General features: G+C 44.4%; 1 protein-coding gene across 1 annotated transcript in view; it reads right to left on the bottom strand.

Moving 5' to 3' along the window:
- CCNY (cyclin Y) overlaps positions 1–18,264 on the bottom strand; it is a 192,314-nt gene that overhangs the window by 38,988 nt on the left and 135,062 nt on the right. Inside the window, exons 4-5 of the mRNA XM_077491106.1 lie at positions 9,494–9,594; positions 6,604–6,639 (exon numbers count right to left, since the gene is read on the bottom strand). Of these exons, the coding sequence (XP_077347232.1) occupies positions 6,604–6,639; positions 9,494–9,594 (137 nt within the window). The remainder of the gene's footprint in view (positions 1–6,603; positions 6,640–9,493; positions 9,595–18,264) is intronic.

The following is an 18,264-nucleotide window of genomic DNA, read 5'->3' as shown; positions in this document are numbered from 1 at the left end:
GCGGCGCATGCGCACAAGGCGATTCTCGGCTGAAAGTCCGGCGGTGGCCGGACCCGGCCGGGATGAAATCTCCCGCGCGAATGCGCGGGAGTGACGATATCGTGGCTCCGGCCACTCACAGCACCGGAGCCGCGATACCCGGAAGAAAAGCAGAGGGAGCATGTTGGCTCCCTCGGCGTGGATCGGGCCAGATGTTGGGGCCTCGTTCTAAGGTAAGTATTTCATAATGAGCTAGTATGCGGTGCATACTAGCTCATTATGCCTTTTTCTTCTTTGCAGGTGGTAAAAAATAAATAAAAAAATTGCGGGTTTACTACCGTTTTAAGTGATTCAACTTTTTTCACTTATACAAAAAGTCTATTCCATTGACAAATTGTTACAATGTTTATAATTAAGTTCAACTGATAAAGAATGTTTTGATTCTTGGCAGACTGCCCATTTTTTCTCTACCTTTCTTTTGAGGGGTGTGGCTTCAGAAGAGCAGAGAGAATTCTTTGCATAGAAAGAATTGTGAAACACTTTAGTCAAGATCGCAATATCGATTAATTGTAGCTCTAGGGTGGATTGACTCATTAAGGCCGGTTCACTGCAGAGCGCAGTGTGGGAAACCCTCGTTCCATGCACTGCATTCAAAATGCACTGCAGTTGCGATCTGCAGCGAGTTTCAATATTATGTTATTGACACCCTGAAGGCAAGTTGCAAACGCAGTGCGTTAGCCTGCACTGGTACTTCTGTACCGTGCGGTGCGGTTGCAGTGAGTTTGAAAAAGTAATGCATGCACTATTTTTGGTGTGGGGCTATTTCGGCCCATTTAAAATGGGAACACGCACAGAATGCACGTGAATCGCACAGGAACGCACAGCGCGCTCCTGTGCAGTTCCCGGTGTGAACCAGCTCTTTGTATTTTTGTTATAGACAGAAAAATATTAGATTTCAGCTTTCCAAAATACACTGGAAGCATAAAAGGGACTGAATGCCTTGGGCACCACATGGATTTCCCTTCACACACAAGCAGGGTTGTGGAGATAGATGTGTGCTGCTCTGAGCTGTATTTATTGTGGGAGCCCAGCAATCAGATGTTTTACTTTTCAATGGAATTCCCCAATGTCAGTATAATTTGTATAAAACATTTCCTGTCTGGCTGCCAAGCCAACACTGCAAGAGGAATTTTTATCTAAATTGAACCCGACAGCTCTTTTAGAGAATTTTCTGTCAGCCGGTGGTTGTTAATATATTTGTTTTTATCCTTCTCCTCCCATCTCATGCAAAGTGGAAGTATAGATATAACAGAACTCCATTTACAACTAAACATTTAATCAGGGTGAGGCTGCAGACATCGTTTTGTAACCCTCAATTTTTTAATTAAAAGAGGTAAAGAGGCAGGAGGGGGCTGATAGTGCCACCCACATCAATTTCAGCCGCTTTATCCAATAACAATAAACCTCCCAAAATACGCACTGTATGGAAGCTTAACCGCTTGCGGTCCAGCCGCCGCAGTTTTACTGCAGCAGGTTGGCTCCGCTGCACGAAAACACATTATTGTATGTGATCTCATGAGGCTTGGATAGCAGGCGCCCGTGCCTGCCGCAAGCTCCGTGAGCCCGACCGTGGGTCCTGCGGACTCGATGTCCGTGGGGATACCCACAATTGTCTCACAGTGAGGAAGAACGGGGAGATGCTAATGTAAACAAGCATTTCCCCATTCTGCTTAGTGACAGTGTCACTGATTAGCTCTCCCTGTAATCGGGAGCGGTGATCAGTGATGTGTCACACACAGCCCCCCCCCCCCCCACAGTTAGAATCACTCCCTAGGACACACTTAACCCCCGCAGTGCCCTCTCCTGGTTAACCCCTTCACTGCCAGTCACATTTACACAGTAGTCAGAGCATTTTTAATCGCACCGATTGCTGTATAAATGCGAATGGTCCAAAAATGGCTCCAAAAGTGTCCGATGAGTCCGCCATAATGTCGCAGTCATGATGAAAATCACGGATTGCTGCCATTACTAGTAAAAAAAAAAAAAAAAATGTATAAAAATGCGATAAAACTATTTTGTAGACGCTATAACTTTTGCGCAAAACCAATCAATAAACGCTTATTGTGATTTTCTTTACCAAAAATATGTAGAGGAATACGTATCGGCTTTTTTGGGGATATTTATTATAGCAAAAAGTAAAAAATAATGTGTTTTTTTCAAAATTGTCACTCTTTTTTTGTTTATAGCGCAAAAAATAAAAACTGCAGAGGTGATCAAATACCACAAAAAGAAAGCTCTATTTGTGGGGAAATAAGGAATTGAATTTTGTTTGGAAGCCACATCGCACGATCGCGCAATTGTCAGTTAAAGCAGCGCAGTGCCAAATTGCAAAAAGTGCTCTGGTCTTTGGCCAGCAAAATGGTCTGGGGCTGAAGTGGTTAAAGTTGAACTGTGGGCAAAAAAAAAAAAAAAAGGCACAACCTCACTGCAAGGGTTAACTGCTTGTTTTTGTCTAGGGAAGAGATGAAGGGAGATATACTTACCTGATCCTCCCTGCAGCTCCTGCACCCCCCCCCCCCCCCACATTCTAGCAGTCTTGAGTCCTGACATCATCAAGCCCAGAGTAGTCTTCCATAGGCCCTGCTCTGGATGCGAGTCCGGTGCTTGATCCTGGGAAGCGCTGTTTTCCACTGGAGTGGAGGATCAGGTGAATATAAGAATTTCTACTCTTCTCTGGACAAAATTAGCACTTTGCCAAGACTGCAAGGGAAAACTTTTTTATTTTTTTGCCTGGAGCTTTAAGTCCAGTCGTTCATTCAGAAAATGTAAAGCATTCTTTGAATGGCACCTGTGCTGAGCAGCCGACCTCCTGAGGTTCAAAATGCAGTAGGCCAGCCACTCGGCACGGGACCTGGAAGCAAGTGGAAATCAGTGGACAGTAGCAATGTCTATTTCTGTGATTTCCAGCTTGCAGGGGCATTGGCCAGGTGCGGTATTTGCATAGCTACATTGGTCCAAGCTGGACTAAGGCAACTATGTAAAAATATACCATACTTATTCATCTTCATCTTTAACCACTTCTAGCCCGCTGTGTCCAGAATGACGGGCACAGCAAGGAATCAGTTATCCTGACTGGGCGTCATATGATGTCGAGCAGGATAAGCCATTCACGCCCGCTCATCAATAGTGCGGTGTGTCGCTGTAACACACCACATCTCCGATCTTGGTAATGAGCCTATGATGTAGGCTCTTTACCATGTGATCAGCTGTATCCAATCACAGCTGATCACATGGTAACCAGGAAGTGTCATTTATTGGCTTTTCTTCTATTCACGCAAACAAGGCGTGAGTAGGGGAGAGCAGAACAGCGGCTCTCCTGACAAGGGGGTCTGCGCTGATAATGAGCGCGTAGATTATCAGTGCGGGCCCTTCAGGGATGCCCATCAACCCATGCCCACCAGGGATGCCAATCAATGCCCATTTCCGGGATGCCAATCAGTGCCCATCAGTAATGCTTATCAGTGCCTCCTCATCAGTGCCACCTATCAGTGTCCGTCATTGCCCATCAGTGCCCTTTAATGCCACCTATCAGTGCCACATATTAGTGCCTCATCATCATTAACACCTCATCAGTGCCCATCAGTGCAGCCTCATCAGTGCTTGTCAGTGAAGGGGAAAAATTACTCATTTACAACATTTTACAACAGAAACAAAGAAAAACTTTTTTTGTTTCACATTTTTGGTCTGTTTCTTATTTGTTTAGCAAAAAGTAAAAAAAAAAAAAAAAAACGGTGATTAAATACCACCAAAAGCAATTTAATTTGAGTAGAGTGTTGCATGATCGCGCAATTGTCGTTCAAAATGTGAGAGCGCTGGAAGCTGAAAATTGGCCTGGGCAGGAAGAGGGTGAAAGTGGCATTATCGTGATGCTCTGACTTACTGAGTGGCTGACCAATAAAAAAAAAGTTCTGACAATTTTCTGACACTTGCTTGTCCCTGGACTTTGATTTAAAAACACTAAACTCAGACACAACAAGGAATTTAGCATTTAGGCAAGTAACGGCAGCCCCAAAATTTAAGGAAAATAAGTTACCAAGACAGAGAATGTTCAGGGTTCATTCATAACAGCCCACATTGGACAGTGTTTTCATGCACAGGCACAATGCAAAGGCAAAGGGAAGGCAATTTGCATTGAATCCTATTAGTTAATTTGCAGTTGTGTGCGCACCAATAGGACATGCTGTTCTACACAAGCACTGCGGTGAATATAGATAACTGAAATGGAGTTTTGGGGTTGATTCACTAAAACTGGAGAATGCAAATTCTGGTGCAGCTCTGCATAGAAACCAATCAGCTTCCAGTTTTTTTGTCAAAGCTTCATTGAACAAGCTGACGTTAGAAGCTGATTGGCTACCATGCATAGCTGCACCAGATTTTGCAGATTTTCCAGTTTTAGTAAATCAACTCCTGTGTGACATTTTAACCACTTGCTGCCATAACCACAGTATCCTCGTATTCGGCGGGCAGTCGGCTACAAAATAAAAGTGGTCTCGGATTTGCCATGAGATCACTTTTATCGGCGGCGGGAGAGGGCCGTGCTCTGGTGCCCTCCTCTGCTTCCCGGAGCTGTCGGCAGGGGCGACCCGGTCCTTCTCCTGGCTGGGAATGGAGATAAGTGAGGGGGAAGATGGCCCCCACCCGTCTCCATGACACTGCAGAGCAGAAGTAACATCACTTCCGCCCATAGCTCCTAAAGGGCCATTTTTTTAAAGGCAATTTTTTTTTTTTTTTTATTGCATTTTAGTGTAAATATGAGATCTGAGGTCTTTTTGACCCAAGTTCTCATATTTAAGAGTTCCTGTCATTCCTTGTAATAGGAATAAAAGTGACAATTTTTTTTATTTTTTTTTTTAAAACAGTGTAAAAATAAAAGATAAACTAAATAAGAAAAAAAAATGTTTTTAAACGCGCCCTGTTCCAATGAGCTCACGTGCAGAAGCGAACGCATACGCGAGTAGCACCCGCATATTAAACCGGTGTTTAAACCACACTTGAGGTATCTGTAGAGCGAGTGCAATAATTCCAGCCCTAGACATCCTCTGTAACTCAAACATGTAACCGGTAGAATATTTTTAAACGCCACCTATGGAGATTTTTAAGGGTAAAAGTTTGTCGCCATTCCACAAGCGGGCACAATTTTGAAACGTGACATGTTGGGTATCAATTTACTCGGCGTAACATTATCTTTCACAATATAAAAAATAATTGGGCTAATTCTACTGCTGTCTAATTTTTAATTTAAAAAAGTGTATTTTTTTTCCAAAAAAGTGCGCTTGTAAGACCGCTGAGCAAATACAGTGTGACAGAATGTATTGCAACGACCGCCATTTTATTCTTTAGGGTGTTAGAAAAAAATGTATAATGTTTTGGAGTTCTAAGTAATTTTCTAGCAAAAAAAAAATGTTTTTCATTTGTAAACAACAAATCTCAGAAAGAGGCTCGGTCCTTAAAACGGAGTTCCAGGCTTTTTATGTTTATTAAAAGTCAGCAGCTACAAAAAGTGTAGTTGCTGACTTTTAATAAACAGACACTTCCACGGTCCAGTGATGGGGCCAAACGGGGTGTCGCTCCTTTCCCCCTGCGCCTCCTTTGCCACTCTGGGCACCCGACCGTGACAGCTTTCGGCTTCATGGCCGGGCATGCACGGCGCATGCGCGAGTCGCGCTGCGCTCCCAGAGTGGACAGGCGATCTCCTGGGACCTGTCACGTGTTCCGGGAGATCGCTTAGAGGGAGGGGCTGCCTAAGGTGTAAGGAGTCGCCTTGGCGGTCCCTGGGCGGAAGGAGGAAGTGGGACAGGAAGTCCCCATCCTAATGAAGCCCACACTCCCCCCCCAAAAAAAAATTACATGCAAAATGTGGCATGTAAGGGGACGAGGAGGGCTTAAAGCGGACGTTCCATTTTTGGGTGGAACTCCGCTTTAAGTGGTTAATAAAGTAAAAAAAGAAAAAATAGCGAGCTGCGTCATTAGAAAGCACCAGCATGGCTTCCTTGCCAGCACACACCAGGGGCCTTGGTACAAAGTGGCTGCTGCTGTAAACAAGCCACAAAATGTGCAGCTATTCGGCAACTATGTGACGGAGCTTATTTCTCCTCCCCTACAACTTCTAGTACATATTGCATTTTCCTACAAAACCATTTTTTCCGATGATGATGATGTCAGAACAGCAAGCTTGCAGATAACTATCTGCTACACCCATTGTAAAGCTGGCCATACACATATAGATTATCTGCAGATTTTCTATGGTTAGATGGAAAAAGTGGGAGATTCCTCCATCCACACAGTTTGGCGAACATGGAGAAATCTGTTGCACTTTTTCCATCTAACCATAGAAAATCTGCAGATAATCTATAGGTGTATGGACAGCTTTACCAGTACAGATCATCCATGGGAACCAGTAATTTTGGGAAAATTGGAAGGGGATCATAAGGGCACAAAATGTAAAGGCAAATAAAGAAACAGTAAAATATAACTTAAGAAGTGAACAATATCATGCAGAGATAATACAGGCAGAAACACTCAGAAATGTATACTTTGTCTTTAAATGTTTTTTTAGTAACGTACCTGTTTTTTATGTGGTAGTACACAGCAAGGGCTACGCTGTAAGAGAAAAATATGCGCTTTAATTTTCTTAAACAGAAGAATAAATGAAATGATAAAACGTAGATCCAGGTCCGAATCCATCCACGTTTAGACGATCCCTGAAAACCCTTCTCTTTAGAAAAGCCTATCCTGCCCCCCGCCTAAGAACTATACCTTTATTTTCTCCATCAGCTCATCCCACCATAGTTATTACCTTTTATATCAATTGATCTTCCCTTTTAGATTGTAAGCTGTAATGAGCAGGGACCTCCGACCTCTCCTGTAGTGACTTGTACTGTCTGTTCTGTTAAATTACGGTAGCTGAAATCGCACTGGATCGTACTAACAGTAATGTATGTACCACTTTTCAAAAAAGTACTGGGATAAGGGTCTTACATAAATAAATAAATAAAAGCTGATCATTGTAAGCATCCCCGTCAGTGATTAGGCCCCTTTCACACTGCTGCGACTTAAAGCGGAGTTCAACAAAAAAAATGTAACTTCCGCTTTTTGGAACCCTCCATTGTCACATCTGGCACCTTTCAGGGGGGAGGGGGATGCACATACCTGTTATGACAGGTATTTGCACCCACTTCCGGGCATAGACTCTCGCGGGAGTCTATACCTCTTCACGTCCCCCCCGCACTGTCTGCTGGGATACACACGGGTCTCAGAGACAACAGGGACCATTTGGATTGCGCAGCGCAACTCGCACATGAGCAGTAGGGAACCAGGCTATGAAGCCGCAAGGTTTCACTTCCTGATTCCCTTACCGAAGATGGCGGCAGCAGCACCCGAGAGCAGAGGGAGAGATCGGCTTCAGGTGCCAACATTGCAGGCACCCTGGACGGGTAAGTGTCCTTATTTTAAAAGTCAGCAGCTGCAGTATTTGTACCTGCTGACTATTAAAATAAAAAAATTGGGCGGACCTGTGTAAACTTGAGGTCTATGGATCTAAACGTGCATGAAAGTCGAACCAAAAGTAGTACAGGGGGTACTTTGAATTCGGCACGACTTGAAGTCGCACATATATGAATGTTATCATTGGAGATTGACTTGTCCTGCGACTTTGCAGTCCCAAGTCGCAAAAGTGTGAAAAATGGGCCTTAATGGTTTGTCTCAATGTTCTTAACTGATACATTTGCAGGGCATCTTGTGCTTTTGAACAACAATGGACTTACTGGCCAGATCACCAGGTGAACATAAAGTAAAGAAAGCATAAAAGAAAAAAATAAGGCAGACACCACATTTAAGAATTGGTAAGCTGCAATATAACAAATGTTTGCTTTGGGTTCAATACTGCTTAAAAGTGTTACTAAACCCAGGACCCTGCATTCACTATATCTGGTCTCCCACAGTACACAGAACATGGAAATGCAATTATTTCAGTAAACATAAACCTCTCAATACCTTTTCTCATCAGTAGTATATAGCAGCCTTGTGACTTCTATCAGGCTCAGTTCACACCTATACTGGCTGTGTATCGCACAGCAACACTACCCATCCCTGTTCTCTGTTTCGGGACAAATCAGAACAGAATCTTTGCCTGACTTCGTCCCTGAAATGGATGCAAAAATGCACAGCCTCTCTGTGCAGTGCGCTCCGCAGCCGCCCCGGTGACATGTAAACCGGCTCCATAGAGAGCCGGTCATATTCTGCTGCTATGCGAATTGGATGCAGGGAAACCAGCAAACAATTTGCATATGTGTGAACCCAGCCTCAGTGTCTGGTTAAAGCTTGTAGGAGGAGTTTTTATTCTACTCTGACTGTCCTATGAGGCTGCAGGACCCCTGACCCTCTGTCTGAACAGTGCTCATTGGCCTCGTGATGATCACATGCACCCTCCCAAGAAAAAAAAAAAAAAAAAAAAAACTCTATAGCAATACACACCTGCTTTTTAGGAGATAGATTGAGGACAGTGTAAGATGGAGAGGATCATTGAAGACAGGATTAAACAGCCTTTTTACACAATGTGGATGATTGTGGTTACAGACCACTTTTTGCTACAGGTAAGTCTATAAGGCCTACAGGTAGGCCTAATAAGGCTTATCTGTAGCTACCCAGGATATCTCCTAAACCGTGCATGTGCAGACATCATCGGCACATGCGCACTGAAGCAATGGCACGTACCTGCAGTTTGCTTCAGTGAGTGTGCCGTCATCGCGGCTCCGGTGCTGCAATACCTGGAAGTAACCCCCGGGACTGATGTCGCCAGCCGGTGCTGTGTACAGGCACTGCAGCGAGGTCTTCAATCTCAGGTGAGTATTACATAATGAGCTAGTATTCTATGCATACTAGCACATTATGCCTTTGTCTTGCAGGTGTTATTTATTTATTTCAAAGTGGGATTACAACCACTTTAACCCCTTAGGTTCCACATTGAGTAATAACAAGCATGCTTTACTGCATTTACAGACTGATGCTTGTTTAGTAACACTTTAAATCTTTAACTAGATGTACATTTGTTTCCACAGGAAAGTACATGTGTAAGAGGAAGAAGAAATAAATGCTTCTAGGAACTATAAATAGTCCCTGGTGTGGTCACTCATACCATTAATCTATGAGACGAGTACATTTTTCACACTATACAAGCATCTTAAAGAAAACTATAGCAGGAGGTCCGGGGACAACCTTAAATTCTGCATGCTTGAGACCTGAAGTCCCCAACACATGGTAGCCTGTGCCCTTTACAGAGCCATGTCCTGCTACCAGGACCCCTACATCCCACATCTGTACTCTGCCTAGTCCGATGTCTAGAATACAATTTTATTTCATTTCCCATCATGGCCTCTTCCAAAACTTGTTTCATCGATCGATGGCCTTTTATGGTATCATCCAATCAGTCAACATTAGAAAATAGGGGCAGACTTACCATTTAATGGTATACTTGAGGTTAGGTTGGCTGACTGTGCTGTCATCAAGGTAAATAGTAGAACAAGAGCTGTACTTTCTTCTTAACTGTCCAGGAGGATGCTATAGAGAAAAGACAAAAAAAAAACTGTTCAATTAAAAAGCAAAGCAAAAGCAAACATTGTGTCAAATCCACAATGCAAACACTCTGACATTTTTACGGGTAATGTAATATCTCTCCAGCAGCCCAGCTTCTCCCCTGCCACAAAGGGAAAACTCCTGGCTCAGCATTGGGCCCCTTTCACACTGGGGCGCTTTGCAGGCGTTACAGCGCTAAAAATAGCGCCTGCAAAGCGCCCTGAAACAGCCGCTGCTGTGCCTCCAGTATGAAAGCCTGAGGGCTTTCATACTGGAGTGGTGCGCTGGCAGGATGTTAAAAAAACTCCTGCTAGCAGCATCTTTGGAGCGGTGTATACACCGCTCCTTCACCACTCCTGCCCATTGAAATCAATGCGGCAGCGCGGCTGTACCGCTGGCAAAGCACCGCTGCAGCAGCGATTTGCGGATGGTTTTAACTAGGGCTGCAACTAACGATTATTTTCATAATCAATTAATCAGCCGATTATTTTTTCGATTAATCGGATAAAATCATAAAAAAAACAAAAAAAAACGTAATATGCCATTTTTCCATTTATTTAAAAGTAATAATGAAAAAACTGAGTGTTACACTCAAACTGCAGAATAAAACACCAATGATGGGGTACTATTCCTCCATGCGACACACATGGGGCAGGGAGAATTACCCGCAAAGAAAGTATGGTGAATGTCAGATTCCCTGCTTTATTCATACAAGTATGTGTATATATAAAGAGAATAATAATAGACATATAAAATACCCCCCCCCCTCCTTTATTCCATAAAAAGTATACATTGAGGACAATATATAAAAAAAAAAGAAGAATTACAAATTTAGTTTATGTATAAAATATATGTGTAAAGGTAAAAAAAAAAATAAAAAAAATTAAAAAGGGGAGAAACAATTTTTTTTATATATATATATATATATATATATATACACACACATATATATATATATATACACACACACACACACACACATACGCATATACATACACACACACATAAATATATATATACACACACACACACATACGCATACACACACACACACACAGGTGTCCCCCCCAGTATAGATGACACATTCCTCCCCTCCCCTCTCACATGGTGTCTCTGCCCCACCTCCTCTCAGTGCTCCCCTCCCCCCCCCCCGTGTCTCTGGTTCTCTCACCCCTTAATGGTGACAGCGGCTCCTCCTCTGTGTGCCGGGGTGGAGCCCCAGTCCGGACCCGCCACACGTGACTCGGCCGACTCCTCTGAATGGCACGAAGGGCACCCCGAAGCCGGGAGATGGATGCACACATGTACAGAGCACACCCTCCAGTCACAGCAGCGCTGGAAAGCAGCCCGGCGAGGGCTTGCCGCGCCTTCGCTCTGCGGCGGGTATATCAGAAGGCTGCTGGGTAGAGGGGGGAGGAGGAGCCGAAAAAAGTTCATGCGCGTTGCTGGCGGGACGTCAGCTGGGTAGAGAATGCGAGACGTGGCGCATGCATAGGACACAGGAGGATACAAAGGATTCTAATGGACCGGCAGGGAGGAAGGTGCGGACCAACTAATCAATAGTGAAAATCGTCGACAACGATTTTCATTATTGATAATATAGATTATCGTTTCAGCCCTAGTTTTAACCCTTTTTCGCCTACTAGTGGGGGTTAAAACAGTCCCGCTAGCAGTCTTATAACGCCGCGAAAACTACGGTAAAGTGGAGCTAAAAATAGCGCAGTTTTACGTCTGACGCCGCTCCCACCCCAGTGTAAAAGTCAATCTGAAGGTGTACCTTTTTCAGATTCGACCCAAGAATAAAACAGGGAATGCAAAAATTGTGGAGCACACTTTAGCCTACACTCATACACCGTTTGTCTGTTTTTCATCCATCCATTGACTGATGAACAATGGACATCAATGCATCTCTATGGAAAAATAGATGTAAACAGATGATCATCCGTTTACGTCCGCTTCCGTCAACATCCATTTTTTGGAGAGGATCAAAGCCCTATTTTTCTACAGTTAAAAAAAACTGATATAAAAGGACAAGCGGTCCATTTTTGCATGAAAAAATGGCTCCAGGAATCAAGTGGTTAATCACTCGACCTCCGGAAGGTTTTACCCCCCCCCCCCCCTTCATGACCAGGTCCTTTTTTTTTGCGATACGGCACTGCGTTATTTTAACTGACAATTATGCAGTCGTGCGATGCAGTAACCAAATAACATTTATTTTCTTTTTTCCCCACAAATAGAGCTTCCTTTTGGTGGTCTTTGATCACCTCTGCGGTTATTTTTTGCGCTATAAAACAAAAAAAGAGTGACAATTTTGAGAAAAAATATATTTTCTGCTATAAAACATCCAATAAAAAAAAAAATGTAAAAAAATCGTATTTCTTCAAAAAAAAAATCCCAATATGCGTATATCGATTGCTTTGCGCAAAAGTTATAGTGTCCAAAAACTATTCTATATATTTATGGAATTTTAATTATTTATTTTTACTAGCAATGGCCGCAATCAGCGACTTATAGTGGGACTGCGTTATTGCAGTGGACAAATCGGACACCTAACTGACACTTTTTTGGAAACCAGTGACACCAATAAAATGATCAGTGCTAAAAATATGCACGGTCACTGTACTGACACTGGCAGGGGCGATCAAGGGGTTAAATGTGTGTCCAACATGTGTTACTGTGTGTGCTGTTTTGCAGGAAGAAAAAAACAGCACATTGCTGCTGTCAGAAGAGAGCCCTGTGCTTGTTTACCTACACAGGGCTCACTTCGGTAATGCCTGGAGCCGATCGCCAGGTGGCAGTGAACAATCAGCAGCCGGCACCCACTAACTTGTTTGTGCTGCAGAAAATCGCAGCACAGCCGGGTCGGTGGGAGCGCTCCCTACTCCGGGGGCACGTGGCTCACGTGGCTAGGTACATGATCTTGCACAGGAGAGCCGTCTTGCCACTGTATATGTACAGTATACAATCAGCAAGTGGTTAAAGGGGAGCTCCAGTCTCCTTCCAAAAAATTAAGAGTGAGAGCCCTTTCACACCGAGGGTGTTTTGCAGGCGCTATAGCGTTAGAAATAGCGCCTGCAATCCGCCCTCAAACTGCTGCACCATTCACTCCAGTGTGAAAGCCCCGAGGGCTTTCACACCGGAGCGGTGCGCTGGCAGGACGTCAGGAAAAGTCCTGCCAGCAGCTTCTTTGGATCGGTGTGTTTACCGCTCCTTCACCGCTGCTCCCCATTGAAATCAATGTGGCAGCGCTGCAATACCGCTGGCAAAACGCCGCTATTAACCCTTTCTCAGCCGCTAGCGGGGGGGTAAAAGCGCCCTGCAAGCGGCCGAAATGCGCTGCAAATCTGACGGTAAAACTCAGCTAAAACTAGCACCGTTTTACTGCCGACGCTATGGGCGCGGCAATGTGAAAGGGGTCTCAGCAGCTGCAAATATTGTAGCTGCTGACTTTTAATATAGAGACACTTACCTGCCCCTGGATACAGCGATGTCCACACCCGAGCTGCTTCTTCAATCAGCTTGGGATGTAGGCACCAGCATCTTCACTAAGGAAAACTGGCAGTGAAGCCACGCAGTGTTTGGGGATTGGTCCCAAAGTTTTCTGAGACCTGTGAGGAAGGGCCAAACGTACGCTCAGATCGCCGTGGCGATCTGACCGAAAGTGGGGGAGTGAGTACCTGTCAAAATCAGGTACCCGCCCCCCCCCAAAAAAAAATGTGTCAATTACAAATGAGAAGGGGGTAGGAGGAGCAGAAAATCCCCTTTTGGGTGAAGTTCTGCTTTAAGGACTCTAGCTGGTGGATGTAAAAACTGATGTAAAAAAGGATGAAAAACTGATGTAAACTTATTTTTTTTAATTTTTTTTAAATGTGATTGAACTGATGAAATGAACATTCCGCCTGTGTAAAAGGGGCCTAGTCCTGCCCCAACACACAGGAAAAAAAGGTGCCTCGCGAAATGACACAATCACACCAGGCGGCAAAAAATGATCTATTATGCATTACACAGGAGTGAGCTGACCATGAGACAGAGATAAGCAAATCAGGCCGAGAGCCTTAAAATATATGTGAAATGTGTAGATGTACAGTCAGGGTGTAGTGGAAGCAGGTTCTAAGTATTTAGTGATAATTTAAACGTTAAAAAAGTTGCGCACATGTCACCCATTGAGCATGTTTGGGATGCTCTGGATCGGCGTATACGACAACACGTTCCAGTACCTGACAATATCCAGCAACTTCACACAGCCATTGAAGAGGAATGGACCAACATTCCACAGGCCACAATCAACAACCTGATCAACTCTATGAGAAGGAGGTGTGCTGCACTGCACAGGCAAATGGTGCTCACATCAGATACTGACTGGTTTTCAAACCCACCGATACAATAAAACTGCACATTTTAGAGTGGCCTTTTATTGTGGCAAGCCTAAGGCACACCTGTGCAATAATCATGCTGTCTAATCCGCATCTTGATATGCCACACCTGTGAGGTGAATGGATTACCTTGGCAAAGGATAAGTGCTCACTAAGACCCCTTTCCCACCACACCGCCCATAGCCCATAGATTTGCGGCGCATTTCGGCCGCTAGCGGGGCGCTTTTACCCCCCGCTAGCCGGCCAAGAAAGGGTTAAAACCGCCGGCAATACGCCGCAATAGCAGCGTTTTGCCGGCGGTATTAAAGCGCTGCCCCGTCTATTTCAATGGGGAACAGTGGTGGAGGAGCGCCTTCACCACTCCAAAGAAGCTGCTGGCAGGACTTTTCCCTGACATCCTGCCAGTGCACCGCTGTAGTGTGAAAGCCCTCGGGCTTTCACACTATATACAATGGTGCAGCTTTTTTAGGACGGATTGCAGGCGCTATTTCCAACGCTATAGCTCCTGCAAAACTCCCTGGTGTGAAAGGGGTCTAATACACGGTTCGAATTTCGAAAGAATTTTCTTTTTCGAAAATCGTATCTAAGAATTTTCGTACGAATTTCCTACCATTAGTGGGTTGCAGCAACAGCCGATTTTTGTGCGGAAATCAAATTTTACGAATCGGACATGTTGGAAATTTTTTGAAAAACAACGATTTTCTAATCAATGATGGGAGAATCGAGAAATGTAATAAGAAAAGAAAATTTACAGAGAGAAAAGAAGATTCCCGGCCACGAAAATTCTTTTCTGTAGCAACATGAGGTGAAATTGAGGGCTTGGTTGGCTGAATTTCAAAAATCAATGGTGGCATAATCGGATCACAAAAAAAAAACAAAAAAAATAAAAAAATAAATAAATAAACTTTCGGATTTTGAAAATAAAATCTGTTTTAAATTCGACCATGTATGGCCTGCATAACACAGATTTAACCTAGGTTCACACTGGAGCGATTTGTCATGTGATTTGAGAGATCAAATCGCATGACAAGTAGCAGCATATTGGAGGCATAACACTGTTCCAATCGGTGTGATGCCAATTTTGCGGCGCCACACCGATTTGTAAAAGTTGTTCCTGCACTACTTTTGCCAATTTCAGGTGCGACTTCAATAGACGTGTGAATGAAGCCACACAGATGTCTATCAAGTAGCACCTGAAATCGCTCTATAGGCTGATAATTTCTTTGTCAGTGGGCAAACGTACAAAATCAGCAGGGGATCAAATACTTTTTCCCTCACTGTATGTACCGGTATATATAGATATATATATATATATATATACACACTGCTGGAAGGCCCCCAGGTAGAAGTGGTGAGAGCGCGGGAATAACCTGTAGTTAGGCTTTAATTACACGACAACATCATATATTCCTATGAGCTAGTCATATCTGTATTTCTACGTAAAAATACTTCCAAATTCCTTTCAGTAGAAGTCCTATCACAATGTTTACTGCCAGAAAAACAGTATATTTTTAGCAGCGGTGACAGGGGTTAATAAGGGAGCTCAGAGCCATTTATCTCAGTATATTGGGAAATGGAAGATGTGCCCTCTGTATCTGACCTTCATCTAGTGCGGCCGCCATTCATTGCCTTTGCTGTGGAATAGCTGATCACTGTAGATGGTCGGCAGAATACGCACGAATATCAACTCCTTTTGAGTTTTAAAACACAGGTTAAGGATCATTATATGCTTCTCTAAGTGGAAATGAAAGTGGTATTAAACCCAAAACCAAAAATGTAATTTATTGCAGCTTACCAATCATTAAATGTGGCGGCTGCATTTGTTTTCTGTTTTTTCCCCTTTGTTTTCAACTGGTTATCTGGCCAGTAACACACCTCCTGTATTAGAGTGCCTCCACTCTGGATGAAGGTGCACAGGGGGCCAGCAGACAGCAGTCTGAAGGGAGGGGAATGTTAGATGCCTAGCAGATTTAAATACACTAATAAATTGAAGCCAAATTCCAGGTTATACTTAAAGGGGTTGTAAAAGGTTTGTGTTTTTTCACCTTAATGCATCAAGGTGAAAAAACACCTGGCAATGACAGCCCCCCCCCCACCGTTTGCTTACCTGAGACCGTTTACCTGCTGTGCACGTCCCCCGACGTCCTGTTCTCCACAGAGCCTGGCCATTGATTGGATAGATAAGATAGATTGATAGCAGCACAGCCATTGGCTCGTGCTGCTGTCAATCACGTCTAATTGACACAGCCACCGGGGGGTGGGGGCGAGTCATACACTGTGTCTATGGACACAGCGTGAAGGACAGGGAGCATGCCTGTGCAAGCTAACCCCCTCAGGATAGAGTTTCCCAGAGGGGGGTTAGCTATTGCGGGAAGGAGCCGAGACAGCCGCAGAGGGACCCCTGAACAGAAGGATTGGGGGGCCACTCTGTGCAAAATGAACTGAACAGTGGAGGGAAGTATAACATGTTTGTTATTAAAAAAAACATTTACATAAATCAAGAAAAGCTGATCATTGTAAGCACCCCTATCAGTGTTAAATGATTTGTCCCATCTCTGTAAAAGGAAAGGAAAACATTCTGCTGGAGAGCTTTTGAAAAACAGATTTACTGGCTGGATCACCAGATAAAAATAGAAGAAAGCAAGACTAAAAAAAAGAAAATTATTACATCCATCACATCTAAGAATTGGTAAGCTGCAATATAATAGTAGTTTGCTTTTGGGTTTAATACTGCTTTAACCCTTTCACACCCACGCTATAGCCGAAAGACAGCTACAGCGTGGGCCTAAATTACCGGGGGGGCATCCATGTCTGTCCTCCCGTGCATGAGCTACCTGTGTGCTCTGTGGTCAGCGTGTCCATGAGACTCGGCTGATCATAGATCAGAATAAGGGGCTGATCCCGACCCCTTACCACGTGATCAGTTGTCAGTCAATGACAGCTGATCACGTGATGTAAACCAAGCTGGTAATTGCCAATTTTTTTTCCTCACGCTAACAGCGTGAGGAGTAAAAATAAAAACCTGATCACTGGCTTCTGTCAGAGGGACATCGGTCCCAAACACGGTGAGCCACTGCCGCCCCATCTGTGCCCACCAGTGCCAACTACCAGTGAAAATCAGTGCTGCCCATCAGTGCCAACTACCAGTGCCCACCAGTGCCAAATATCAGTGACCTTCAGTGCCGCCTTATCAGTGCCCATCGGTACCTATCAGCCAATCAGTGCCTCAGCATCAGTGCTGCCTATCAGTGTCACCTACCAGTGCCCATCAGTGCCACCTATCAGTGTTACCTACCATTTCCCATCAGTGCCACCTATCAGTGTCACCTTCCAGTGCCCATCAGTGCAGCCTCATCAGCGCACATCAATGAAGGAGAAAAAAATTGGATTTTTGACTTACAGTAAAATCCATTTCTCTGAGTTCAATGACGGACACAGCGCTCCATTATTCAGAACCATAGGGTGATACCGCCCCCTACAGGAGTAGGACACTAAGCAGAAAAACATACAAACTTGGCTATGCCTATAGGCAGTCCTAGGTGGTATACACCCCCCTCTCTGCTATAGGCCTTCAGTTTAGTAACAAGCAGTGTCAGAAGTATTAAAAGGGGGATATTAGAGGGGTGGGTGCTGTCTGCCAATGAACTCTGAAAAATGGATTTTACAGTAAGTCAAAAATCCCATTTTCTCTTTCGTTCATTGACAGACACAGCTCTCCATCATTCAGAACCATAGGGATGTCCCAAAGTGGTGGCAAACATGAGGGGTGGGACAGCGAAAAATCCCAAAGCTAACACAAGAGCCAACCAGGTAACAGGACTCAAAACAGAACAAACTGGAGCCCAACCTGAACAATACCCCTTCAAGAGGGAATAGACCCTCTAAACAACAGCCTGCAACACCTTGCGGCCAAAAGAGGCATTCGCAGATGCCAACACATCCACTTCATAGAACGTTGTGAAAGTGTACTCCGACGATCAAGTGGCCACCTTTCAAACTTGCGTAATGGACGCCCGATGACAGAAGGCCCAAGAGCACTAAGACCTCAATAAGACCCCACATCTCTCTCCAGGCTGGAAAGGCTGAGATAAAAACAAACTCTCTCAGCCTTTCCAGCCATGTTCTTGGCTTTGTATACTTCCACCGGCCTGGATGTGATGTCATAACGTCACACCCGGGCCTCCGTGGGTCATGGAGATGATTGGGGACCATCTGTCCCTTGGAAATCTCTATGGTTAGCTTCCGCTGGCAGTGAATTCATTCTCCGGCTCACCTATTGCAT

The sequence above is a fragment of the Lithobates pipiens genome, unplaced genomic scaffold, assembly GCF_037356315.1.
Source record: "Lithobates pipiens isolate NorthernLeopardFrog02 unplaced genomic scaffold, aLitPip1_a1.2 Scaffold_19, whole genome shotgun sequence".
Classification (NCBI taxonomy): domain Eukaryota; kingdom Metazoa; phylum Chordata; class Amphibia; order Anura; family Ranidae; genus Lithobates; species Lithobates pipiens.
The sequence above is the reverse complement of the archived record's forward strand: the minus strand, read 5'-3'. Positions and strand labels throughout refer to the sequence as shown.